Source organism: Odocoileus virginianus, chromosome 22 (assembly GCF_023699985.2).
Source record: "Odocoileus virginianus isolate 20LAN1187 ecotype Illinois chromosome 22, Ovbor_1.2, whole genome shotgun sequence".
Lineage (NCBI taxonomy): Eukaryota > Metazoa > Chordata > Mammalia > Artiodactyla > Cervidae > Odocoileus > Odocoileus virginianus.
This window is the reverse complement of record NC_069695.1, coordinates 53,887,969-53,910,987: the sequence shown is the minus strand read 5'-3', so window position 1 is coordinate 53,910,987 and position 23,019 is coordinate 53,887,969. Positions and strand designations below refer to the sequence as shown.

At 54.0% G+C, this 23,019-nt stretch overlaps 1 protein-coding gene and 1 long non-coding RNA gene across 5 annotated transcripts in view; one reads left to right on the top strand and one right to left on the bottom strand.

Annotated features, from left to right (window-relative positions):
• Positions 1 to 23,019, top strand: part of MBP (myelin basic protein) — a 101,548-nt gene that overhangs the window by 53,219 nt on the left and 25,310 nt on the right. For 2 of the 4 annotated variants that reach the window (XM_070452998.1, XM_070453001.1), the window contains exons 2-3: positions 14,555 to 14,985; positions 21,503 to 21,580. In XM_070452998.1, the coding sequence (XP_070309099.1) occupies positions 14,815 to 14,985; positions 21,503 to 21,580 (249 nt within the window). In that variant the 5' untranslated portion in view covers positions 14,555 to 14,814. Of the gene's footprint in view, positions 1 to 14,554; positions 14,986 to 21,502; positions 21,581 to 23,019 lie in introns of those variants that run through there. The other 2 variants (XM_070452999.1, XM_070453000.1) reach the window with 2 other exon arrangements.
• LOC139030409 (uncharacterized) lies at positions 7,124 to 10,005 on the bottom strand. The gene is made up of 2 exons (XR_011482785.1): positions 9,611 to 10,005; positions 7,124 to 9,111 (listed from the first exon to the last, which is right to left on the bottom strand). It is a non-coding gene; the product is annotated as an uncharacterized lncRNA (long non-coding RNA).

Here is a 23,019-nt window from a genome sequence, read left to right as displayed (position 1 = left end):
ATTTTCTTCTCTTCTTTTAGTTTAACTTGATTTTAGCATTTCAGATCTGATCTTGTCTATTGACACATCACATAATCCCTGGGTTTCCTAAGGTGTGAGCAAGAACCCCCTCAGTGAAGATGCTGCAGGCCGGGTGGGGAGGTGAGCACAGCGCAGTGGTAGGGAGGCTGCCCCCCACTCCAGGGAGGGTCCCAAGCAGGGGCCTGGTCTCTGTGGGGGGCTCCATGAGTCCTGGGGTCTCACTGCGCCATCCCTGCAGTGTCAGACCAACATGACCATTACCAGGTGTCACCTCCAAGCAGCCTGGTGCCAGGAGGCCGTGCTCGGCACGGGGCTGGTGGAGGGATTCTGCAAGCAAGGTTCTCGGGGGATGGGGGGGACCAACACTTGGAGCACAGTAGAAAGGGGAGTCTGCACACAGTTTTTGTTTGGCCTTTGGCTCATCAGCAGTGGGTGGGCGCCGAAGTCTCCTCTGTCCTTGAGGATCAGAGAGGCCGGCCCTGGGAGATGCCGCAGGTCCGTGACAAGGCTGCGGAGCTGCTGGCCGCAGGCGTGGAGGAGCCATGAGGGCAGGGCTGGCCCTGGCTCCTCACACTTGCCTTTCCAGACATTCCCTGGGTCACAGCCCCTCGCTCTGGGGCCTCATAGAACCGTGTCCCAGGATCTCGCCTCCCTCTCTGCATCCTCCAGTTGCCCTCTCTGTCGGCCCCCTGGTCATTGCCCCGGGTCAGCGAGGTGCTGGCCCTGCGACGTCCACGGGGCCAAGGGGCAGGCAACTTGTCCTGAGGGGTCAGGCGCGGCTCATCAAGGTGAAGAGCCTGAAATGCCTCCGTCACCTCGACTTGAAACTGGGCAGCATAGCAGGTACGGTTGGCATCTGCTGGTGTCCAGGGAGGGGACACACACCCTAATGGGGTGGGGTTTTCATGGGGAGGGGACTCACACCCTGGCAGGGTGGGACTTGCAGGGCCACAAGGGTGACGCGAGGAGCGGCAGAGCCAGGGATTCAGAAGCTCGGATGCTCCTGATGCCAGCGGTGCCAGGCAGTGGTGGGAGTCAGGGTCAGGGAACGTCTAGGTGGTGACTGGGCAGGGTCCGGACCCGGGAGCCCACAGAAATGGTGCTGGTTGACCTGAAGGATCCTTGGCCCAAAGGTCTGGGCATGACAGTGACACAGGTTAACACAGGGTCTAGACAGATGTGGACGGATCAGCCCCCAGGGGATCCAAGTCCCTTCTCCTCTGCTCAGGGTCCCCCTGGAAAGCCCTCGGATGAGCTCACACCCCTCACACCACAACACGGGCAACAGCTCAGTGCTCACCAGGTACAGAGCATTCACAGGGATTAAACGCTTCGTCCCTAGCAGCCACTTTCTAAGGATGACATTTCATGCACTGCATTTAGACATATGTAGAGATTCAGGCCAGAAGGGACATTGCAGCCTGCTCCAGACCTGCTTGAGCAGTGCTGGCCTGGGTGATCACAGGTGAGCGAGGGTGCTGGCCTGGGTGGCCACAAGTGATGAGGACACTGGCCTGGGTGACCACAGGTGAGCGTGGGTGCTGGCCTGAGTGATCACAGGTGATGAGGACGCTGGCCTGGGTGGCCACAGGTGAGCTCAGGTGCTGGCCTGAGTGATCACAGGTGAGCTAGGGTGCTGGCCTGGGTGACCACAGGTGAGCGTGGGTGCTGGCCTGGGTGATCACAGGTGATGAGGACGCTGGCCTGGGTGACCACAGGTGAGCGTGGGTGCTGGCCTGAGTGATCACAGGTGATGAGGATGCTGGGTGACCACAGGTGAGCGCAGGTGCTGGCCTGAGTGATCACAGGTGAGCGAGGGTGCTGGCCTGGGTGCCCACAGGTGAGCGTGGGTGCTGGCCTGGGTGACCACAGGTGAGCATGGGTGCTGGCCAGGGTGATCACAGGTGAGCATGGGTGCTGGCCAGGGTGATCACAGGTGATGAGGATGCTGGGTGACCACAGGTGATGAGGATGCTGGGTGACCACAGGTGAGCATGGGTGCTGGCCAGGGTGATCACAGGTGATGAGGATGCTGGGTGACCACAGGTGAGCGAGGTAATGACAGCACCTTGCTCCACAGGACTTACCTCCCTACCTGGCCTCCCTACCAGTGCAACCTGTTCATTGTTCTTCCAACTCCTCAGAAACCAGGATCCCTCAAAAGTAGTCCAGGACTTGTAACAAATGATGCCAGATTGTCTCTGAAATGAAAATGTTAAATGTCACAGTGAGATTCGGGGAGATCAATTTTTTTTCAATTTCACAGAACTTCATAATCCACCCATGTGTATTGTGTATGAATTTATTTTCATGATATGGAAATGTTGACTTTCTACATATGGTAATTTCCTTATGAAATTATCAAATTATTCAAAGTTATACCACACAATATAGATTATCATAAGCAGCCGTTTTGTTTAATTTCAGAATTTTCAGAAATAAGTGTCTTCATGTGTCTACCTTTATTGCATGAGTAGACAGGGAATATTTTCTATTTCTTCAGTCAGATACTTGATAAAATGTACATGGTGTCTGATTATGTGGTCATAATAAATTGTTTAAAAACAATTTCTGAAAAAGGAGCTAAACAAACCAAAAAACCATGAAACTGCCAGCATACCCTTAACTAAAACAATATGTATATGGGAACAGTTAAAGCAGCAGATAAAGACAGTTTACCTGAGACCATTTTTATAACTGGTATCTTGGAATGTTTCCTTTATTTCCATTTATCTGTTACATCACTTTTCTTCATCTGAAAAATCATGTCTTACTGCCTGAGAGTTTTTTTAAAGTATTTCGCTGACCATTTCTTCCCTTGCAGTGTTCAAGTTATTTTTATCCTTAAAAAGAGCAGTGGCTGACACTGGCTGGCACCAGACTGGCGCTGGGAGGTGCTGGGAGGCGCCTGTGAAAGGCAGACGTTGTGCGAGGCGCTGCCGTCTCTGCCGCTAGACGTTTGACACCATTGTTCCCTAGGCTCCCGGGGACCGGCAGGGCAGCAGGGCAGATCTGTGCCCGAGAGGAGACTTCGGCATTGCGCTCTCGGTTACCGAAACGCCCGAGAGAAAACCTACTGATTGTGTTTTGCAGAGTGAGCCGTGGACGATGCCAGGCCCCTAGGCTCCTAGAGGCCAGTCACTGGACCCTGCAAGTGGTCCTTCCACTTCTAAAGCCAGCGACACGCTCCCCATCCTTCCTGTACCTAGATCTCTCTCCCTGGCCTCAGTCTCTGTCTCCAGATGGAGAAGACTCTGCCTTCCAGAGGCTCCTGTGGTTAGTGAAATAGTCCAAAGAACTTCTGCTTTGCCATAGATACACCTTATCATGTTCACGGGTTCCACACACACAGAGAGGAGGGATTATACAAGGGATTATATTCACGATTATCTTCACAATTGGGACCCATTCTTAGCGTTCTGCCCACACAGGCATGAAATGAATATTGGATGGGTGAATTGATAGATGTGTGGATGTGTGGACGGATGGACGGATGGATGGATGGGTGAATGTACGGATGTGTGCATGGATGGATGGATAGATGGATGGATGGGTGAATGTCTGGATGGATGGGTGGGTAGATGTGTGGATAGTGGATGGATGGATAGATAGATAAATGTGGATGTGTGGATGGATGGATAGATGGATAGATGTGTGGATGGATGGATTGATGGATAGATAGATGGATGGATGTGTGGATGAGTGGATGTGTGGATGGTTGGATGTGCGGATGGGTGGTTGGGTAGGTGGATGGATGGTGGATGCAAAACTGGGATTTTCCACAAGGTATTCCCAAGCTAGTTTTGCAACATAAAATTAATAAGTTACAAAATCCCCTGGCATTAACAACATGTTGTTTTATGCTCCTCGCGTGTTGTCAGAACAATGACATGAGAGGGCACCACATATTTGTTCAGTGTTGCAAATGAGATGCCCAAGGCTTTAGGAGCTTAAATCACGTGGTCAAGGTCACATAGATGGTGGTGGAACCATCAGTCAGAGCCTGTTGGCTTTGACCCCAGCGGACTCTAGCCCTGCCGTCCAAGTTCAGTTTACCTCTACCAGCGTTAGGGGGCCTTTGCCAGCTAGTTTGCTCCCTGCCGACATGGCAGTGGTGCCCATGGGGTCATCTTCTCAGGCGTCCTGCAGCCGTGGGGTCTGCGCGGGGTCACCGTGAGACCCCCCAGAGGCTGCACAAGGGACGGAACCCTGTGAACACTGGGCCCTTCAGAATCACGGTCTTGGCAGCAGCTGGGTTTGGGGAGCCGGGCGTGCGATGGAGGCCTGGGGAGGGGCCTGCCCGCCCCCCTTCTGCTCCAGCTCTGCGTGGGGCTCCCTCACCCGTGACCCTGTCCCCGCCGTGGGAGGGTTCCAGGGGCCAGCTATTTAGAGTAAATAAAAACTGTATGTTCTGTGTCCACAAAGGAGGCATTCGTGTGAGGTGGGTGGGCTGATAAGACGCGTCTGTGGCGGAGTTGTCAAGAAACCTCTGCGGGCGGCCGCATGCCTCTCATAGAAGCAGCATCTGCCCTGCACGACCACGGCCACAACCATGGGCCTTGTTCCTCCGCCCTCCCTGGTGACCCCGGGCGCCGAGTGCCAGGGACAGAAGTATTCCACAAACAAGGGGAGTCCTCTTCGCCCTGGCCCACACTAGCAAATTCCAGGCTCCTTGGGCCCTGCCGGCCCCTCTGCAGGGGCGGCCCGGTCCCATCAGAGACACGCAGGTGCCCGGGCCCGCCTGCTCTGGTGGGCGGCTCGGCATGCATGGCCACTGCCTGTGAGAAGTGGCTCCCTCCTTCCCTTCATCCCTCTGGACCACACGCTTGTCCCCGTCATTTTCACCTGAGGTTCCGTCCAAGGCCTTGAGCTCACAGCCTGGTTTGTGGCCGTCAGTTTAAGGCAGCCCCTGGCAGGACAGGGACTGAGAGCCTGGGCCAAGCTCCAGTCCAGTCTGGCAGTCTCTCGGGCAGAGCCCGAGGGCTGCTCTGTGAGGCCAGCACCTGGGGCCCGTCTCAGGGAGGAAGGGCGTGGCATCTGTTGTTTAACCCGAACCCGGCAGGCCCCACGCCTGGTGGCAGGGCGGTGCCTTCACTCCCACCGGGATGGAGAGGGGCTGGCAGCCCACAGACAGGGTGGGCAGGGTGCTTTCTTGTGTGGGCAATCCCATGAGATGAGACGAGATGTTCTTCTGTTGGATCACGTGTATCGGCAGGCCCGGTGTTAGCCCCACTCAGAGCAAAGTGACCTGGGCATTTGAGCAGTTTCACACCATCAACCATCATCTGGCCAGGGCCCAGGTCCACCAGACAAAACCATATCTGCCTCCTGTACAGTTGCTTCCCTGGACTCTGTTCTGGGGGGACAGATGCCTGCGGAAGGAGGCTGGGGTTCTGAGTGGTCCCTGCTGGGCCATGATGGGGTGGGTGGGGTGGGACCACTCGTCTGCAAAGCTCTGCAGTGAGACTCCTGCAATAGCACGTCCAACCTATCCTCCCACCACAGAAGCCAGTGGAAAATCCAAATCTACAAAGACCACTTGAGGAAGTCATGTTGTCCATCAGTTTTGAGTTCTGAGCTTCTGCTTGGTTTTTTTCTGGGCTGTGGGAAACCTAGTCACCTTCTCTTGGTTTTTTTGGACCTAAGATCTCTTCTGCAACGGGCTGGAGTGTTGCATAACTTCTTAGGCTCCTCACCGTCTCTGTCTCCCTTAAGGTTTTCTTGACTCTCAAGAACGGTCTATGACCTCAAATGGCCTGCGCCCTGCCTTCTGATCCAGGTTGCCCACCCTGAAGGACCTGACCTAGGGGTCACACATTCAGCAGGTCACTTGTCCGAGTGAAAGAGGGCCTAGAACCGTGATCTTTGTGCTAACCTGCATTGTACAGGGGTGTCGATGGTCTCAGTAATCTTTAAGAGAACGTTTGATGGAGGAAATACAGAGGGAAAGTGTAAGTTGTAAAGCATGAGCGTAAAAGCAGCAAGTGGAAGACCAAGTCCCTAAACATTTCCTCTGCTTTTGCGGGTTCCATGGTGGTTCTCTTAGAGAGAAACAAACGATCCGTATGAACACTTACAACAGCGGCACCTTGTGCTCCACTGGGGCCTGTGGATCCCTTTCTGGAGAACACTTCCTAATGCGACTGTGAGCTGGGAAGCCAGATGGCGAATCAGTACAGGAGAAAACCGCCGCGTGCCAGGCCAGGGGCCTCCAGCCGCTCTGAAGCCCGCCTTCGTGCATTTACAGGAAAGTGCCCAAGTGCCCCAGAGCCCCGTGCCCACCCCGGCCTGGGGAGGGGAGGGCCCCATTCCATGCAGGGTCACTGTGTTATCCGTCTCCAGGTAGTTTCTGCCTTGGGTACCATGGACATTACAGCAGGGCGGGGATGGCAGAGTGGGGCCCGTGACCTCAGTGGGCCTCCTAAGCGCTGCCTGAGCTTCTGAGAACCCTGGTGCCAGCAGCTCGAATGTGAATTGTGTGGACCTCAACAGCTCCTTAGACAGTGGTCTGCACTCGCCGGCACTCAGGCCCTGTGAGAGATACCAGGGAGCAATTGGGGGTGGCTCCCAATGGGGCGTCCACAGGAGACTGCACGGGAACGCTGCAGCGTGGGAACGCTGCATGTCAGACCCACCAGGGAGAGATGGCAGAGACAATGGGAACCCATGGCCCTGAGTCAGAAAAGAACCTGTGCTGGGGCACACACCTAGCAAGGCAATTCAATTGTGACTTTGGTTTGGGATTTCTTCCTGTAATTTAACACACGACCCCACGGACTGTAGTCCGCCAGGCTCCTCTGTCCATGGGATTCTCCAGGCAAGAACACTGAAGTGGGTTGCCGTGCCCTCCTCCAGGGGAATCTTCCTGACTCAGGGATCAAACCTTGGTCTCCTGCACTACAGGCAGACTTTTTTTTTTCCTTCTTTTTCTTTTCTTTCTTTCTTTTTTTTTTTTTTTTTAACTATCTGAGCCACCAGGGAAACCCTAGAATAAGAAAGTAAAATTATGTTCTGGACTGTAAACTTAATTAGATATGCCACTCAAAGCTACTGTTTTGAAAACCAAGGTGAAAATGTAGGTACAACCATGAGGTCTGATCCCTCAAAATGAAGAAACAAATTTTATTTTCTATCTAAATATCTGAGGGATGTCATATTGGGGGAAAGTACATGTATATTATATGTACCAAAAGCTCCTCCGTGGAAAGCTGCTGGAGGTTAGTGGCAAAATGACGACTGTGAGTTCAGAATGGAGTTCGGGGTTTGGGACTCCTGCACGGCAGTAGGGAGGGTTGTTGGAACTCTGGGGCTCCCTGGTATGTCCCGGTCCTGCCCAGAGGACCAGCAGCAAGGCTGGACTACAAGCCTCCCCTTGGTGAAGGCATGGGTGGACAGATGCAGGCTCTCGGCGGGAGGGTCAGAAAGTGGCCTGAATGCATCCCTTTAATTCTGAGATGATGCCTTTCTTGTTCTTTTCTTGTGCTTTCCCAAATTCCCTTTCTTCCATTTGTGTAGGCTAGTACATGGTAATTTCTTGTTTTCTCTTACTGTTTTGTTCATTTGCTAAGTTATGTCTGACTCTTTGCGACCCCGTGGACTACACCACGCCAGCCTTCTCTGTCTATCTCCTGGAGCCTGCTCAAACTCATGTCCATGGAGTCAGTGATGCCATCCAACCATCTCATCCTCTGTTGTCCCCTTCTCCTCCTGCCTTCAATCTTTCCCAGCATCAGGGTCTTTTCCAATGACTCAGTTCTTTGCATCAGGTGGCCAAAGTATTGGAGTTTCAGCTTCAACATCAGTCCTTCCAATGAATATTCAGAGTTGATTTCCTTTAGGATGGACTGGATCTCCTTGCTTTCCAAGAGACTCTCAAGAGTCTTCTCCAGCAGCACAGTTTGAAAGCATCAGTTCCTCAGTGCTCAGCCTTCTTTATGATCTGACTCTCAGAGCCATACATGACTACTGGAAAGACCATAGATTTGACTTGATGGATCTTTGTGTCTTAGCAAAGATGAAAGCTTCCTAGAGTTCTGAAAAGGCCAGTCTGAAGACTTCACTTCTCATTTTTGCTATTTGACTGCTCCTTGAAGCCTGGGAACCTCCCTTTATATGAGAGTGATGTGCATGAATGAGCCAGCAATGATGATGTGTGGTGGGCTAAGCCTCTACCATGCAGTTTTAAAGTGTATTGTTGGCAAAACCTCTAATTATCTGAGTGATGATCATTTTTATTGTCTCTAGCTTCATTAAAGATCTGGTCAGCCGTGAATATGAAATTTTATTAAACTTCCCTGATGAAATTATAGTTGCATGATCCCTTAGGTCTTATGTTTCAAGCTATCTAATCACAGGAATAAAAAAAAAATTAAATTATAGTGAAAAGAATTCCACCATGACTTAGTCTTGTCAGTAGAAGGTTTTCATTTTGTTGTTAAATTTAATAGATGGACTCACCTTCACAGAGGGGGTTTCTGTATGTGTGCTACTCTAGTTGGAGGAGGGATGCATCCCAATCTGACAAACAGCAGGTACTTTCTACGTGTGTGAGCCTGAGCTGTTGTGCAGTCACCAAGTCGTGTCCGACTCCTTGCAGCCCCGTGGACTGCAGCACTCCAGGATTCCCTGTCCTTCACTATCTCCCGAAGCTTCCTCACACATCCCTTGAGTCGGTGATACCCTCCAACTGTCTCACCCTCTGTGGCCTTTGGAGAAATAGGAAAACTCAGAGGTGAAGCCGCAGCCGTCCTCACACTGGCCTCTCCTGGACTCAGGAGGCCGTGAGCAGCTCCGGGGGGTGGGAACAGAGCCGCCACCACATCGGCGCAAAGCTGGGAAAAGCCGTGAGTCCCAGCCAGACCAGCGCTCTCCCGGCAGAGGAGGCAGGTGCAGCCTTCCCTGAGAGCCCAGAGGTGGGAAACAGCCACACCTCCAGGGGCTCAAGCTCATCAGCGTCTCTGACACTGACCTTCCCGGGTAGTTACTGGGCGTGGATGAACAGCAGGTGTCACTGGGCACGTGCGGTGCTGGGTTAAAGGGTCAACCTGGTTATCTGGACAAGGAATAGTTCGCTGGCCACTCCTCCCCAGCCTGTCAAAGAAAAAGCAGAATTGGGGGCCACCCTGCACATTCTGCCTCTGGGTCTGGGGTGTGGCTTGGCATCTGTATTGTTTCTTGTATGTTTACACACACACACTCACACATATGGTTTTGATGCAAGTTGGTGATGGAATATGATTTCCAAGGATGTGATGGAAAACAGCAAAAGGTATACAGTCGAGGTAAAAACAGTCGTTTAAACATAGAACAGCACTCACTGAGTCATCACGGTTTATCTGAGACCATCTGGTATGAATACGTGATGTGTGTCATTTTCTGCTTACAGTGAGATGATGGGTAAGTGGCACTTTTATAAACGAGCAAGGACTCAGAGCTTCCGCGTGGTCTCAGGGTTGACATGTCCACTGTCAGAGCTGCAATGTGATTTTCAGTATCCCTCAACTCGGCCTTTCTGGGTGTTCAACAGGCATTAGCACATTCTGCCAAGGACAGCTGGTGTAGTAAATTGTGAGTGGATGGTTATGCATACCTGTGGGGTGCGCAGGATGGGGGTGTGGGGGTTGGCAAGGCAGCCACTCCCACCCAGCAAAGCGCTGGGGGATCCGGGGCCCTGTTGCTCGCAGAGGAGGCCCTGGCTGGGCTCCGGGAAGTCCTTCCATCTCTCCCAGTCAGTGCCTGTCTGTTAAACAGAGATGTCTCAGCCGTCGGTCATCTGCAGTTAATGTCACCCTGAGAGGCAAAACCTAGGGCCAGTTAAAGGCAGTGGGGGCCTGCATGGAGCACCCAGAACCGGGGGTGGTCTGCAGTTGGGGCCTGAGTGAGCATCACCTCCTCCGTGGAGTCCTGCTTCACCTTGCTCTGCCTCAGTTTGCTCACCTGAGTAAATGGGCTCGTCAATGTCCTGCTCTGTATGGTTGCTGGTCACACTTATAAAACTTCCGGCGAGAGCTCAGCTTTCCCTCCTGGACCATCACCAGACACTGATCTATGGAAGGGGCGGCCCGGGGGCACCCCCAACATGCCCAGTCCCCGCGTGTGCCGCTACAGGAGCCTCAAGGTACCAGAGACAAGCGTGTGGCCCCACCTCCCTGTTCATGACCACAGACACCACCGGAGGCTCGGGGCCCTCGGCTGGTGGGCAGGGGGCCAAGGTCAGCCTCTGGAGACCCTCCTGGTGACAGCTTGCAGGCCCTGACCCCGCACACGCGGCAGCCATGGGCCTTCCTCTGCGGTCCACATGGCCTGGCTTGCTGCAGACAGTGCAGCGCACAGGTGGACACAACGACCTGGGAGATGAGCCCCGCGTGGCGGCCGTGCTCCATGTGAGTGACTCACCCAGCACCTGTGCTCAGCTTTGCACTTGGAGAAAGGCAGGGCAGGGATGCTAAGGGCTTTATCCGGAACCTCAGAGCCACGCTGAGGGGTTTCTCTGAACCTCTGCAAATTGCCAGGAAGAATTCAGTTGTGCAGGTGACTCCATTTCTAAGCCAGAGCTCTCTAGACCCTGGCATCCATCCTTTTGGGATGGAAAGAAATTCTCTGTTAAAAATGGTGGAACAGCTGCCAAGCTGGGAACTAAGTTCTTCCAGCCGAGAAGAGAGCAGGGTCTGGGTTCTGTTGCTTGCTGCTGGAGTCCGGCCTGGGAGACAGCACTTCTGGGCTTAGTACCTCATGCCAGCCCAGTGACCCAAGGGGACAAGTCCGGCAGGGTCCCCGCCTTCAGGGACAGCACTGCCAGCTGGGAACAATTTAGGGGGACCTGAGGTGGTCCCTCTGTGAGGCTGAGCACGTAGAAACTGCGTTGAGAGAAGCTCAGTCCAGTTGCCCAGAGCAGACCTCCCGGTGGGTGGGGGCTGGGAGGGCAGGTGTCAAGGTCGGGGGGACGGGGTGGAGCAGGGCACACAGCGAGGCCTGGGAGAGAACTGAGAGGCCAGAGCAGCCTGTCCTGGAGGGCGGGGGAGCATGCTCCTGAGGGCCGAGGCAGGGTCAGTCCTGGGAACGGTCAAGGTCATGGTCAAGGTCATGGTCACGCCAGAGCTGAGCGCCCAGCAGCTCCCTCTCCATAAGCTGCAGGGCCCAGCAGAGCCGTGAGCAAACGCGGCTCAGGGCTAACTAAAGGAAGAAATGCTGTGGTCAGGGGCATCGGGAGGAACCAGGGAGAAACTGACCCTGGCCTGCTGGCAGCAGGTGGGGGAGGGGAGGGGCGGGATGCCAAGGACCCACAGGCCAGGTGGTCACAGTGAGACCCTGGGCTGGAGCCTTCCCGGGGCGTGTGACACGGGTGAGTTGCTCCAAACAGTCATCACTGCCCCATGTCACCATCCTGGTCTGTGGGGTGGGGGGTGTGGGGGGGGGGGGTCTCTGTGCCCCAGAAACCACCGTCCAACTTACTAGGTCCTCAGCTTCTCAAAGACATTCGTGATTTTAATACCACCACCCCCAAAAGTGCACTTCCTAAGTTTCCTGGAGTGGGTTTACCCATTAGATGGAGGTGTGATTTTTTTAAGATGTTTTCTTGCAATTTCCTGTAGAATATGAACAGTAACTGAGAAAAGATTATAAATGCCCGTTGGGGTCCGGCCAGATCCGAGCCACTCACGTTGTGCACCAGAGCTCTGCTCCAGAATTACTGTCTAAATAAGAACTCTGCCCCTTCGATGAAAGCTGTTATGAATTGACAAATTAACACTGCACTTGTCCTTACCCAAAATGCTGCAGCTCCACAGATTTTAGCTTCTCCCTGGGCTCCTTGCGTCCCGGGAGAAGCAACTTCCAGGACACAAACGCCCTTCTCTGTGCCTCACAAATAACCATATTCAGGGACACAAAGGCCAACTGTTGTAAAAATATTAGTATTCAGATGCGCTTGTGTTTCGTTAATGCATTTAACCATGTACAATATAGCAATTGTTTCCCATTCACATTTGCATTAATTTATATTAGCCACAGAATCTAAAGCACAGCAAGAAAAGCAGACCCTTTCTGTTGCAACCTATAAATTAGCGCTGAGTCCCTGTAAAAATGTACAGCATGGTGCTGGCCACAGCATTCCGTAGGGTGCTTTCTCAGGATGGTGCGAGGCAGTGAGGGACCTGATACATGATAAATTTGAGTGCTTTCGTGTGGTTCATTTAATCAGTGCCATAAATGATGTGCCACGTTTTAAGTGGTGGATTTGTAAGGCTTGTAGCGTGGCTGATATAAGGCACACCCTCTTAGGAGCAGGCAAAAGACCCCAGGACCCCGGGGCCTGGCTGTTTGCCTGGTACTTGGTCTCCGACAGACATTTATGATGTCCGTACTCCGCTTTGGGAACATAGGTCAATATATTGACTGCACGATGAATGTCACCCATGGGACAGTCTCTTGACCCCTCTGATTTTGTTAAAGGAGTATGCAACCATTCAGTTTTTGTCATTTATATATTTGAGGAAGTAGATGTTATAGATGTGAAGCCTCCCCTGAATACGTGTGATGAAAGGAGAGGCCCTCCATGCAACCAGCACCCAGACTGGACCACCCTTCCTGACGCCCCGGACAGGACCTTGTCGCTGCCTTGGCTCTTACCTGTGCTCGCCCACACCTGCGCTCAGGCTGAGTCTTCCTCTCCCTTGACGCCTGGTCCTGCCCGCACCTTGACTGTCTCGGCAATTTCTGGGAAAAAAAAAAAAAAAAATCCCTTCACCTCAACCCCTGAAGCCCTGCACAGGCTGGCTGGCCTGTCTCTTGAAGCATCCTCCCCTCAGCCCCTCCTCCCACCAGCCCCCCTCCCCGCCCCCCTCCACCGCATCCTGCCCCACCATCACCCCTCCCGGCCCCCACTGGCCAGCCCCATCTCCCTGAGGCCGCACACCTGCCCCCCGGGGCTCCAAGCCTCCTTGCTCCCAGGTGAACACGCCAAGCTCCTTCCCAAGGACTGTCTTCCGAGCATCCTTCTCTGCAGAAGCACATTGCCCCCCACCCCAGCCCCCGAGCGGCCCACACTCTCACACTGCCCCTCAGTAGGTCGTCCTGACACCCGTGTCCCACTTCCTTTGCTGTCATCACTCTTGTCTATGTCCTATGGCAGCCACAGCGAACGACCGCTAACAGGGACTTGACACAGCAGGGATCTCTTCTCTCCCGGCTCTGGAGGCCAGAAACCTGCACCCGGATGCTTTCCCTGGCGTCTCTGGGGAGGGTCTGCCCTGGGTCTCCCACCTCCCTGTGTCCTGGAGACCCTGTGTTGTGGACACACCAGGCCACAGTCTGCTTCCACACCACGTGGCCTCATCTCCATGTGTCTGCATCCAGATGCCCTCTACTCACAGGGACACCAGTCACTGGGTCAGGGCCCACCCTACTCTAGTGTGACCCCATCTTGACCTGATAACATCTTCGAAGACCTAAGGTCCAGAGAAGTTCACATCCGTGGGTGCTGGGGCTAGGGTGTGGACACACCATCTAGAGGACACTATTCAACTCGTGTTGTTCATTTTCATCTCTGTTCATGAGACAAGGACAATATTTTTGTTGAACTAGTGCAGGACATTACATTTGCTAGGTACCCGGTAAGGCTGGGTGGATGAATGGATGGGTCAGTAAGTGGATGGATGGATGGATAAGTGGATGAGTTGGGGGGTGGATGCTGTTGGTAAATGTCAGTAAATAGGTTGCTGGGCAGTTAGATGGATGGATGCTGTTACAGGAAAGTGTGAGTATACCCACATTTTTTGTCGATGCGTAATAAACTTTAGAGAGGAAACAAACCCCAGGCTGTTCAATTATACCCACCTTTGTAATTGAGGGCAAGATGAGGGCCTGCCATTGTTGAGAGAAATGCTGTGTATTTTTGTGTAAAGGTAAGGGAGAGTGGTGTACAACATGAGACCCCCCTTCCCACTCAAGTTCTCTGATTGTCACGGCTTACAGAGAAGCCCAACAAAAACGTCCTGAATGAGTGGCTCTCTCCTGCAAGAGGCCTCTTGTGGACTCCAGGAAGTAAAGAATTCTAAACACCCCGTTTCTTTAAGGCATGAATTGGAAAAGATGTGGGAGGTTCCATTTTTACTGAGAACACTAAAGATACTTTTTGCCAAATACACGCTCCCAACACCCTTGGCTTGGGTACCAGCGGCCGCTTAGATGATAAATGTGCTCTCAAGGTGCCAAGAACCCTGGAGCCTCCCAGGGCAGGAGTGGCAGCACCCAGGGGCGATGTTGTGCATGGCCATGTCTGCTCCGGGAGGCCAGATGCCCAGTCCGGAGCCCCTGAGATGATCCCCAGGGCCCCTAAGATGCAGAGCCACCACCGAGAGAGAGGCTCAGGCCGGGCGGGTCCTTCCCAGGGCAGTCAGGGGCCACACAGAGCTGCATGGCGCCCACACCCTCCGTGGATTTTGTAGGAGACGGCCAGTTCGCCAGCCGGGAAAAAAGGGGCATTGTCCACGGTCCGCTCTGCACAGCCGCATTCACATCTCGCTGTTGTTTGCAGGAGCGGCAGATGTGGTCCCGAACAATGGGGCCCCCTCGCAGGACACGGCGGTGACAGACTCCAAGCGCACAGCGGACCCGAAGAATGCCTGGCCCGAAGCCAGCCCAGCTGACCCGGGGGGCCGCCCCCACCTGGTCCGCCTCTTTTCCCGAGATGCCCCGGGCCGGGAGGACAACACCTTCAAAGACCGGCCCTCGGAATCAGACGAGCTCCAGACCATCCAGGAAGACAGCGCGGCCGCTCCCGGGGCGGTGGACGCGATGGCGGCCCAGAAGAGACCCTCCCAGAGATCCAAGTACCTGGCCTCGGCGAGCACCATGGACCACGCCAGGCACGGCTTCCTCCCCAGACACAGAGACACGGGCATCCTCGACTCCCTTGGCCGCTTCTTTGGCACGGACAGGGGTGCGCCCAAACGGGGCTCAGGCAAGGTGAGCTCCGAGGAGTAAAGGCGCATGACACGGGCGTCCCCGGAGGAGTGAGTGGGGCGGGAAGGGGACACACGGGTGGACGCAGCCCTGAGAGGAGGCGCAGCGACTTGCTGGAGATGCTTACGAGCCCCTCAGTCGCGGCTTTTGAAGTTCCCACCCTCCTCCCCCGCTCACCAGGGATGCAGTCGGAACGTGGCTCGGGGTGGAGAACATTCTGAGTTCGCATCTCTGGGGTGGCATGGGTGTGGGCACCGCAGAAAGGGCGCTCTGTGCTGGGGTCTCCTGTGTCTCGTGCCTGGGGCTTGAGTGCCGGTTCCGCTTCTGCTCCCGCGCCCCGGGGTCAACATTGGGCTGAGCTGGTTTGTTCTTGGACTCAGTGCCGCCAGCGTCGTGTTGCTTTGTGACAATACTGCAATTGAGGACTTTGGGACAAATTTAAATTCGCCTTGAGCAGAAGTTGTCTTTTGTCTGAGTCGCAGAGGGGAATAAATGAAGTGTGTCTGTGAATCAAAATTGTATGATTTTGTTACTCTGTTCATTTGAATATAGAATTTGCGCTTTAATTATTTAAATGTTCTGTAGATAAAAATGTATCACAAGAGAAAATTGCTCCTATTGTGGTCTGGGTTGCAGCAGTAGCCACTGGACTTGATGGTGAATGGATCTTTTATGGTTGACGTTTCATTGAAGAGCTAATCCCCAAGTGACAATCGCATAGCAAATACACGGCACGCGTGGCACCTGATTTTAGAGTGTTGGATAGCTGGGGGATTTTAGAAAGAGTGAGGCTTTCCATAAAAGCCCCTGGTTTACTGGGTGTGCTCACAAAACTCCTAAGATGCCCTTTGCTTCTGGCTGTGTCCTGTGCTTATCCTGAAAGGCCCAGGGAGGCAAGAGGCTTCTGAGCCGAGTATGGGCAGAGGCCCTGGACGTCCTCAACACTGGGGCCCTGGGCGCGCGGGAGTTTCTCAGATTTGCTTTAGTCTCTAGCTACAGTTCTTAAAATGACTGACGATCCTGAGGTTGTTGAAGATAAAACAGATGTCCGCTGTGCCTGTATGGTGTCATGGTGTGTTGAGGTTTTCAGACACCTGCTTGGAGCTGAGCTCTGTCACGTGGCTTTCTGGTGAATAACTCAGTGTACCTTCCGGGCTTCTAGAGTTTATTTCCTGGTGGTTTCCTGCTGCGTCCCGTATTTTGGGGCAGTCTTACCTCCCCCGGAAATGTGGGTCAGCTGATCGGTGTCTAATGCTAGTTTCAATCCAAGATGCTATCAAACCACGCCGGATCCTGACTGCCTAACCCAGTCTTGCTGTTATGCAAAGCACCCCACATGCATGCAGTGTCACCAGCTTCGAAACTTTAAACTATTCTGCTTAAGCCAAAGGAAAAATACAGTTGCAGGAGACTAAACAGCTGGAGAGCATCTATTATAAAACAAGTTTCATTTCAGTGCAACAGGTTAAGCTAAAATCAGACTGTGAAAGCATTTATGTCAATTGTTGTGACCTTATCTCAAAATGACTATATTAGACATACATGTTTTTCTTCCTTTGTGTAAAAGTTCAACATTGATTGCATAAAGTCTCATATTCCTCAACATTTTCAAAGAAAAGATGCCTCAGAAGTAGACATCCACGTCACAAACTAGCCTTGCTAGATTATCACGGATCTAGATTAAAACATTTCACAGGATTTTAAAACTAAAAACAATGCTGAAATAACTGATATAGTACTTTATACTATTGATACTGTAAAGTATCAATTCTGTTCACCCCTGGGTCTTGAATAAAGAAGATTTTTAAATGAACAGCTTTGCCCTTTGATGCCAATGAAATCCATTAGAATTTGAATGTAAAATCATACTCATGGTTGCTTATTACAAACACTGGCTAGGATACATTCCTGTCAAGTATCTTTGCTGAAAATATGCAGTGGGCCTTCCTGGAAATATGCAGTGGGGCTTCCTGGACATACTTTTCAGCTCACCTGTTTTCCTGTGGATGCTTTTGTTCACTTCTAAACACTGGAGGTGTGAGCATAATACACTCTATACCCACTGACATGCCTGCAGTGCCTAGAAGCCTGCGGTTTTTATTGGTGTGGGTTTGTTTCTTGGTTTTGATTTTATTTTTGCTTTGCTCTGTTGATAAACCAGGAGAGCCCTCATTTCATTAGATGCTAGAAAGGTCTTTTGGACTGGAGCATGGGAAGCCGAATGGAGCTGTTGGCTCCTGGGAGAGGGGCCGTCTGTCGCCTGTCTCCCTCCTCCGAGGACACGTGTGGGCCCCGGGGTGAGCAGCGCCCCCAGTCCTGGGAATGCACCAACACACCCCTCCTTTGTGCAGCCGAGAGTTGGCATTCAGGGAAGGCACACACAAATTCCTTGAGGAGGCATAATCTCTTGAGAGCCTTAAATGAAAAGTGCATTCATGGAGACCATGCGCCTTTGTTGCGGAAGGAAAGAAAGACGGAGTTGTTGCCTTTAAAGAGAAGGTTTCCAAGTCCCTGGACCGCGGGGCCCTGTGGGGGAGGGCCAGCACTGTACCCTCAGGCTTCACCCGAAAATCACGACCCCGTAGCTTGGACAATAACCGAGGTGGCCGCAGTGACCTGGGCAGCCCCCGAGGGACCTGAGGAGAAGGTCTGTGCCGCCTTCCTCCAGCGAGCCCGCCCTCCTGCAGGCGTTGTAAAGCTGGCTTCGGTCCCGGCGGCTGTACCTGATTCCCGCTGCTGACTTCACAGTCAGAGCTGCGTCTGTGCACCGCCGGTCTCAGCGCCCGTGGCCGTCCGTGTCCAGCCTCCCCTCGGTCTCAGCACCCATGGCCGTCCGTGTCCAGCCTCCCCTCCCTGCCTCTGGTCTTGACTGTGGGAGGTGAGAACCTTTGCTGCCATTTCGGGCCCTGGCGACAAGCAGTCTTGAAAATTAGTCACAGTGTTCTGTTTCCTGCCTTTTCCCTTCACTCACATTTTAGTTGTACGGTAACTGCTAACTCCTCATTGTTAACATGGTACCCTAATGCTGGAGCTGTCTTCTGTAGCCCCCGGCGAGGGTGACATTTGAGGGTGACGTGAAGGACACGGCAGGAAGGGTCTGCGTAAGGGGCCCCACTCCGTGTGAGTCTGGCCCCGGGCTGGGGACCAGTAGAGCTGCACTCACTCACCTCTGCTGGGAGTGAGTCCGCTCCCATCACACGAACCGTGAATCTCAGTGTCAGTTTTCCTGGCACCCACCCAGCCACTCAGCACATCGGTTTGCCGAGAGATCTGGCCGGAGACCTTTCTAGAGAAAAACCTCTTTATGCTGGGGTACTTGTTTCCGCACTGAAAGAAACACTTGCTGAGATTCACTACAGGAATTCCTTCCAAAGTATTCATGTCATCCTTCTGATCGATTATGGATCAGTTATTGATTGGCTCCCAGTGCTTTGCCGTGTCCTCCTGCGGCCTCCACACCCTCAGCGCTCTGCTGTCTCTAACCAGAGGAGAGGTCAATCAGAATGTGACGCCCCTGTGTGGGTGGCGATGTGCTGGTCCTCCGAGCAAAACGTTTGTAAATTGTGTTGATGTATTTAATGCTGATTGCCTTCTGCTGTCTGTATTCCGATTTGATTTTGTGATGACCTTTTGCTTTTTATATATCTCTCCCTTTTTATGCATTTATTAAACATTTTAACAGACTAATTCATTGCACGTGAGTTTTTTAAGTTGTCTTTTTTAATGTCCCTCCCTTACTAAGTATGTGTGACTGGTACTTCCGAGGCTTCCTGACACAGCACCCAAGCGACAGGTGAGTCTGGGGCCTGCGCACCCCCTCTGCGCTCAGCTTTCAAGCATCAGCTTTACACAGAGCTTTCTGCTCTCTGATCCTTCGGTGAGGACGGTTCTCATTCTGCCTGATGTTGTTAGTGTTTCTCGAAAACACCATCCTGCACACTTTGGGGGAGTGTCTCTACCCTCCTGTGTGTCTGGGACATGGAACCCTCAACAACATTTGTTGAGTGAGTGAGCACAGAAAAACGGCCTCCAGCTGGACTCCCTGGAGGGTGCAGACCAGGCGGTCAGAGCAACACTGGAGAATCTGAGGTCGGAGTGTGAGGCAGACAGTGACTGTGTGAGGGGGAGGGCAAGCTGGGAGTCTTGGTAAGCCAGAAATAAACGTGTGTGCTGTGCTAGGATGATTCAGTCGTGTCCGACTCATTTTGCGACCCCATGAACTGTAGCCTGCCAGGCTCCTCTGTCTGTGGAATTCTCCAGGCACAAATACTGGAGTGGGTTGCCATTTCCTCCTCCAGGGGATCTTCCTGACCCGGGGATCAAACCTGAGTCTCCTGCATTGCAGGCAGATTTTTTACTGAATGAGATTCCAGGGAAGCCCCAGAAGTAAGCATAAAGGCATGGAATTAATTTTGATTTGTCTTCCATTCATCTGTACCCATACCCTACCACCAGACACTCTTCTTAACTCATCTCCTGTTAAACTCACTTCCACTTTCTGGTGTTGATTTCCATCATCGATTTTCCTTTTGGCAAAAGGAACGGCCAATTCTTATTGGTTGACAGAGAGCTTCGCTTCACATCTGAGGGACTATCTCATCATTAGGAAGAAAACACACCCTCAATCTCTCATGCGAATCACTAAGGTGCAGAACTGGAGAAGCCTCTTGTCACACTCTGGTTAATAGGTTATCTTTGAGTGAGTTTTTCCATCACGGACGTCAGCACACTTTGAAGTGCCCAGAAATCATCCTGCTTCATTAAAAGCAGTAAAAGGCGGGGAGGGGTGACACGTGACACGTGACACCTTCCTTCTACCCAGGCTCTTCTCCTGCCTCTTCTCCTCCTACCCAGGCTTGCGCCCCCACTTCTTCTGCTGGAGATAACCTCCCCTTGACCCTGAGTGTATCTGGACACGAGGCGGAGAACCCTCCTCAGCTATCATTGTCCCTCCTGCTGCTGCGGGAGGGGCCGGTCACTGGGGGGTCACCCAGGGGGCCGCCCCGTCTCAGAGCCTCGGGCCAGTCCCAGGCTCTGTGACCAACACCCAGGAGTCCAGGCATGGCAGTGGGGGACTCACCACAGCCCCCAGAGCTGCCCAAAATTGCTGCAGAGACAAAATCATCATGGAGAAGGGATGCAGTCTGAAACAGAGGACCAGAAAGTTCCCTTTGTCTGTGGACCAGGTGCCAGCATTGACTTGTCCACGGGCCATTCTGGAGGGTCTCACCCTCGGTGGGAGCAGCCACGCCGCAGAGAGGCAGAGGACCCTCCCACTCACCCACCGAGGCGCGCTTCTAAACAGACACCCGGTGTCTCACTTGTTAAGCACCCAGCGCCCCGCACTGCTTGCTAGCACAGAGCATGCCTCTCACCTGTGCAAAAAACTGAACACGAGGTACCCAGCCAAGCACAGGCTCACCACGGACTTGCCTCTGGGAATTCTACTCTGTTCACTTTGCAATGATATTTCTAGAACACCATAGCGCTTCCCCGTGTCACAACTATCGCTTATTTCTGTGCATAACCAGCTATTCACGTCATTTTAAAAAATCCATTTCATCTGTCGTCAGTATAAGACATCTCTTGACATCTATTACACTGACTTCATCTCTTGACCTCTGTAAGGCATCCGCTGTCTCTCTGTTTTTCTCTCTCTCTCTCACCATTTTGCCATCGCCATCAGAGGCCCTTCCTGCAGGCCCTGTCCTTAGTCCTATCACATCCCTCAAAGCTGCTCAATTCGGCTACTGTCTCATAGGTAATAGAATAGGAAAAATGCACTCAGAGCAAATACCATTGAGGAAGATTTATAACAAAGTTTACATTGAGTCATAACTCACGAAGGACTATTAAGTTCCTATTAATATTAGGCTCCTAAATGTCACCAACAGCAGAGAAGAATATGCAAGTGGTCTGCCGGAGGGACACTCTGTTGCCCTTACGATGACCTCCGTTCACTCTGGAGCAAACCGAGAGGGTCCAGCGTGACAGTCACGGTGACCCCCACAGAGCGGAAAAGACATGTCAGTCCCAGGCAGAAGCTAACACGCTCACTCTGAAAGGAAAAGAATAATAAAGTAAAACTCAGCAGCGTGTCAAATCCATTCCTCTGCGAACTTGGAAAGGCCATTTCAGCTCTTGGCCTGGAGCTGTCTTGGAAATCCCATGAGTCTGGTGCCAGCAGCCTGTTTAAGAGAAGGTGGCCACAAAGCTAGCTACAGAGCAGGTGCTAGGGCAGAACGCTCCCCTGAGCCTCCCTCTCCTCCGGTCTGTCTGTGGTCCTGTCGGTCCTCGGGGGGCCACCCCCTTCTGTCTTCTCGCTCCGCGTGCCCCCGGACACCCAGCCCCCGGCTGGCCCGCCTCCCATCCTCTCACCAGGCCTCTTCCTCCCATCCTCACCCCCTCCAGCCCTCCTCCCCGCCCGGGTCTGCGCCGCGGTCAGGAGCACGCCGCTGGAGGACGTGGGGCCCGGCCCCGGGCCCACGCGAACTCAGGCGCCACTCTGTCCCTCTGGCAGGTCCCGTGGCTCAGGCAGAGCAAGAGCCCCCCGGGCTCCCAGGCCCGCAGCCCGCCCGGGCTGTGCAACATGTACCAGGTAAGACGGCTCCTCCCCGCCCGCGGCCACATGGCCAGCTGGCTGCCGCCCCGGAGCCTCGGAGAGGCACGCAGGTCTCACCCACAGGGCGGCTCCTGGGGACGCGCGGAGACCGAGAGGAGGGGCCTCGCGAGGGAGGCGGGGCCTCGATTCTGGGTGGGCGCCCTGCAGGGCCGCGGGCGCCTGTGGGCCGGGAGACGCCCGCGGCAGGCCTGGCCCAGCCTGGGGCGGCCTGTGACTGTGGCCCATCTGCTGTAAGAACCAGCACCTAACAGACTGCATGCGCAGCAAATGCCAGGTGGATGAGCCCTTCCAGGCACGAGCCCAGTGAGCATCCTTGGGCAGAGGAGGAGCCTGTGGTCGGTTCTCTTCTCAGCTGACCCTCAGAGCGCAGGATGGGGGGCACAGGGACTTTGGGGTGACCCTGGGGAGGCGCGGGGTGCCATCTGGCTCAGACCCGCTCCCGGGGGCCCCACCCACTGCCAGCCTGCAGGTCCCAGCAGGCACCATGTCCCGGCACCGGGCTCTCCGCCCTGGGATGACACGGGAGGAGGACGCCTGGTGCTGGAGCAGGACGCCGGGTGGGGGCTCAGGGACCCTCTACAAATGCACAGGGGAGGGGCAGGAGTGGGGAGGAGGCATGTGGGACAGGCGCCCACTGCTGAGACCCCAGAGCCAGAAGACAGGTTGTCACCCCATGTGATGGTGGGACCACGGGACCCCAGACCCGGCAAGCCCCAGAGGAGGAGCAGGCGTGCCCGAGAGACAGCTCCAGAAAGCCTGTCCAAGAAGGCTGGCAGGGTGGCCGCGGAGGCCCAGGACAGGAGGCTCAGAGGCGCTAGGCCCCTGGGCAGACACTGGGCTGCAGGCTATGTGGGAGTCACTGTTATCAAACCCCCGGGGGTGAATGGAACCTCCACTCCAGGCTGCAGGGAGTTTGAGGGGTGCCACCCCTGGAGGAAGGGGAACCGTGTTTCAGGCGTGGTCGCCATGCTCACTGCACAGAGAGCCCCCTCAGTGGCGCCTCAAAGCAGCATCCCCGCCCCCAGGAAGGCAGTTTGGGCCCAGCCCCCTGGAGGCACATGTTCTCTGCAGCTCTTGGGCATCAGCTGGTTCAGACTCGGCCAGGAGGAAGCCAAGGCTGGCCCCAAACTCCTTCCTGGGGCGAGGGCATGGGGGCTGAGGTACACAGTCACCCTGCGGCAGGGATGTGGGGGCAGACAAGGACCTCTTTGCACCCTGAGCCCTGAAGCCACCTGGAGCCCTGCCCTCACCTCCACGGGTCACGTCACCATCAGCAAGCAGACACACTCCGCCAACAGGCAGAGACTTTGCCAGAAATCCCAGACCCAGCACAGAGCCCTGGGGGGCGAGAAGCCAGGGCTTCGGTGTTCAGGGGATAAACAGAAACTTTCAGCAGCGTTTGGCTTTTCTCTTTT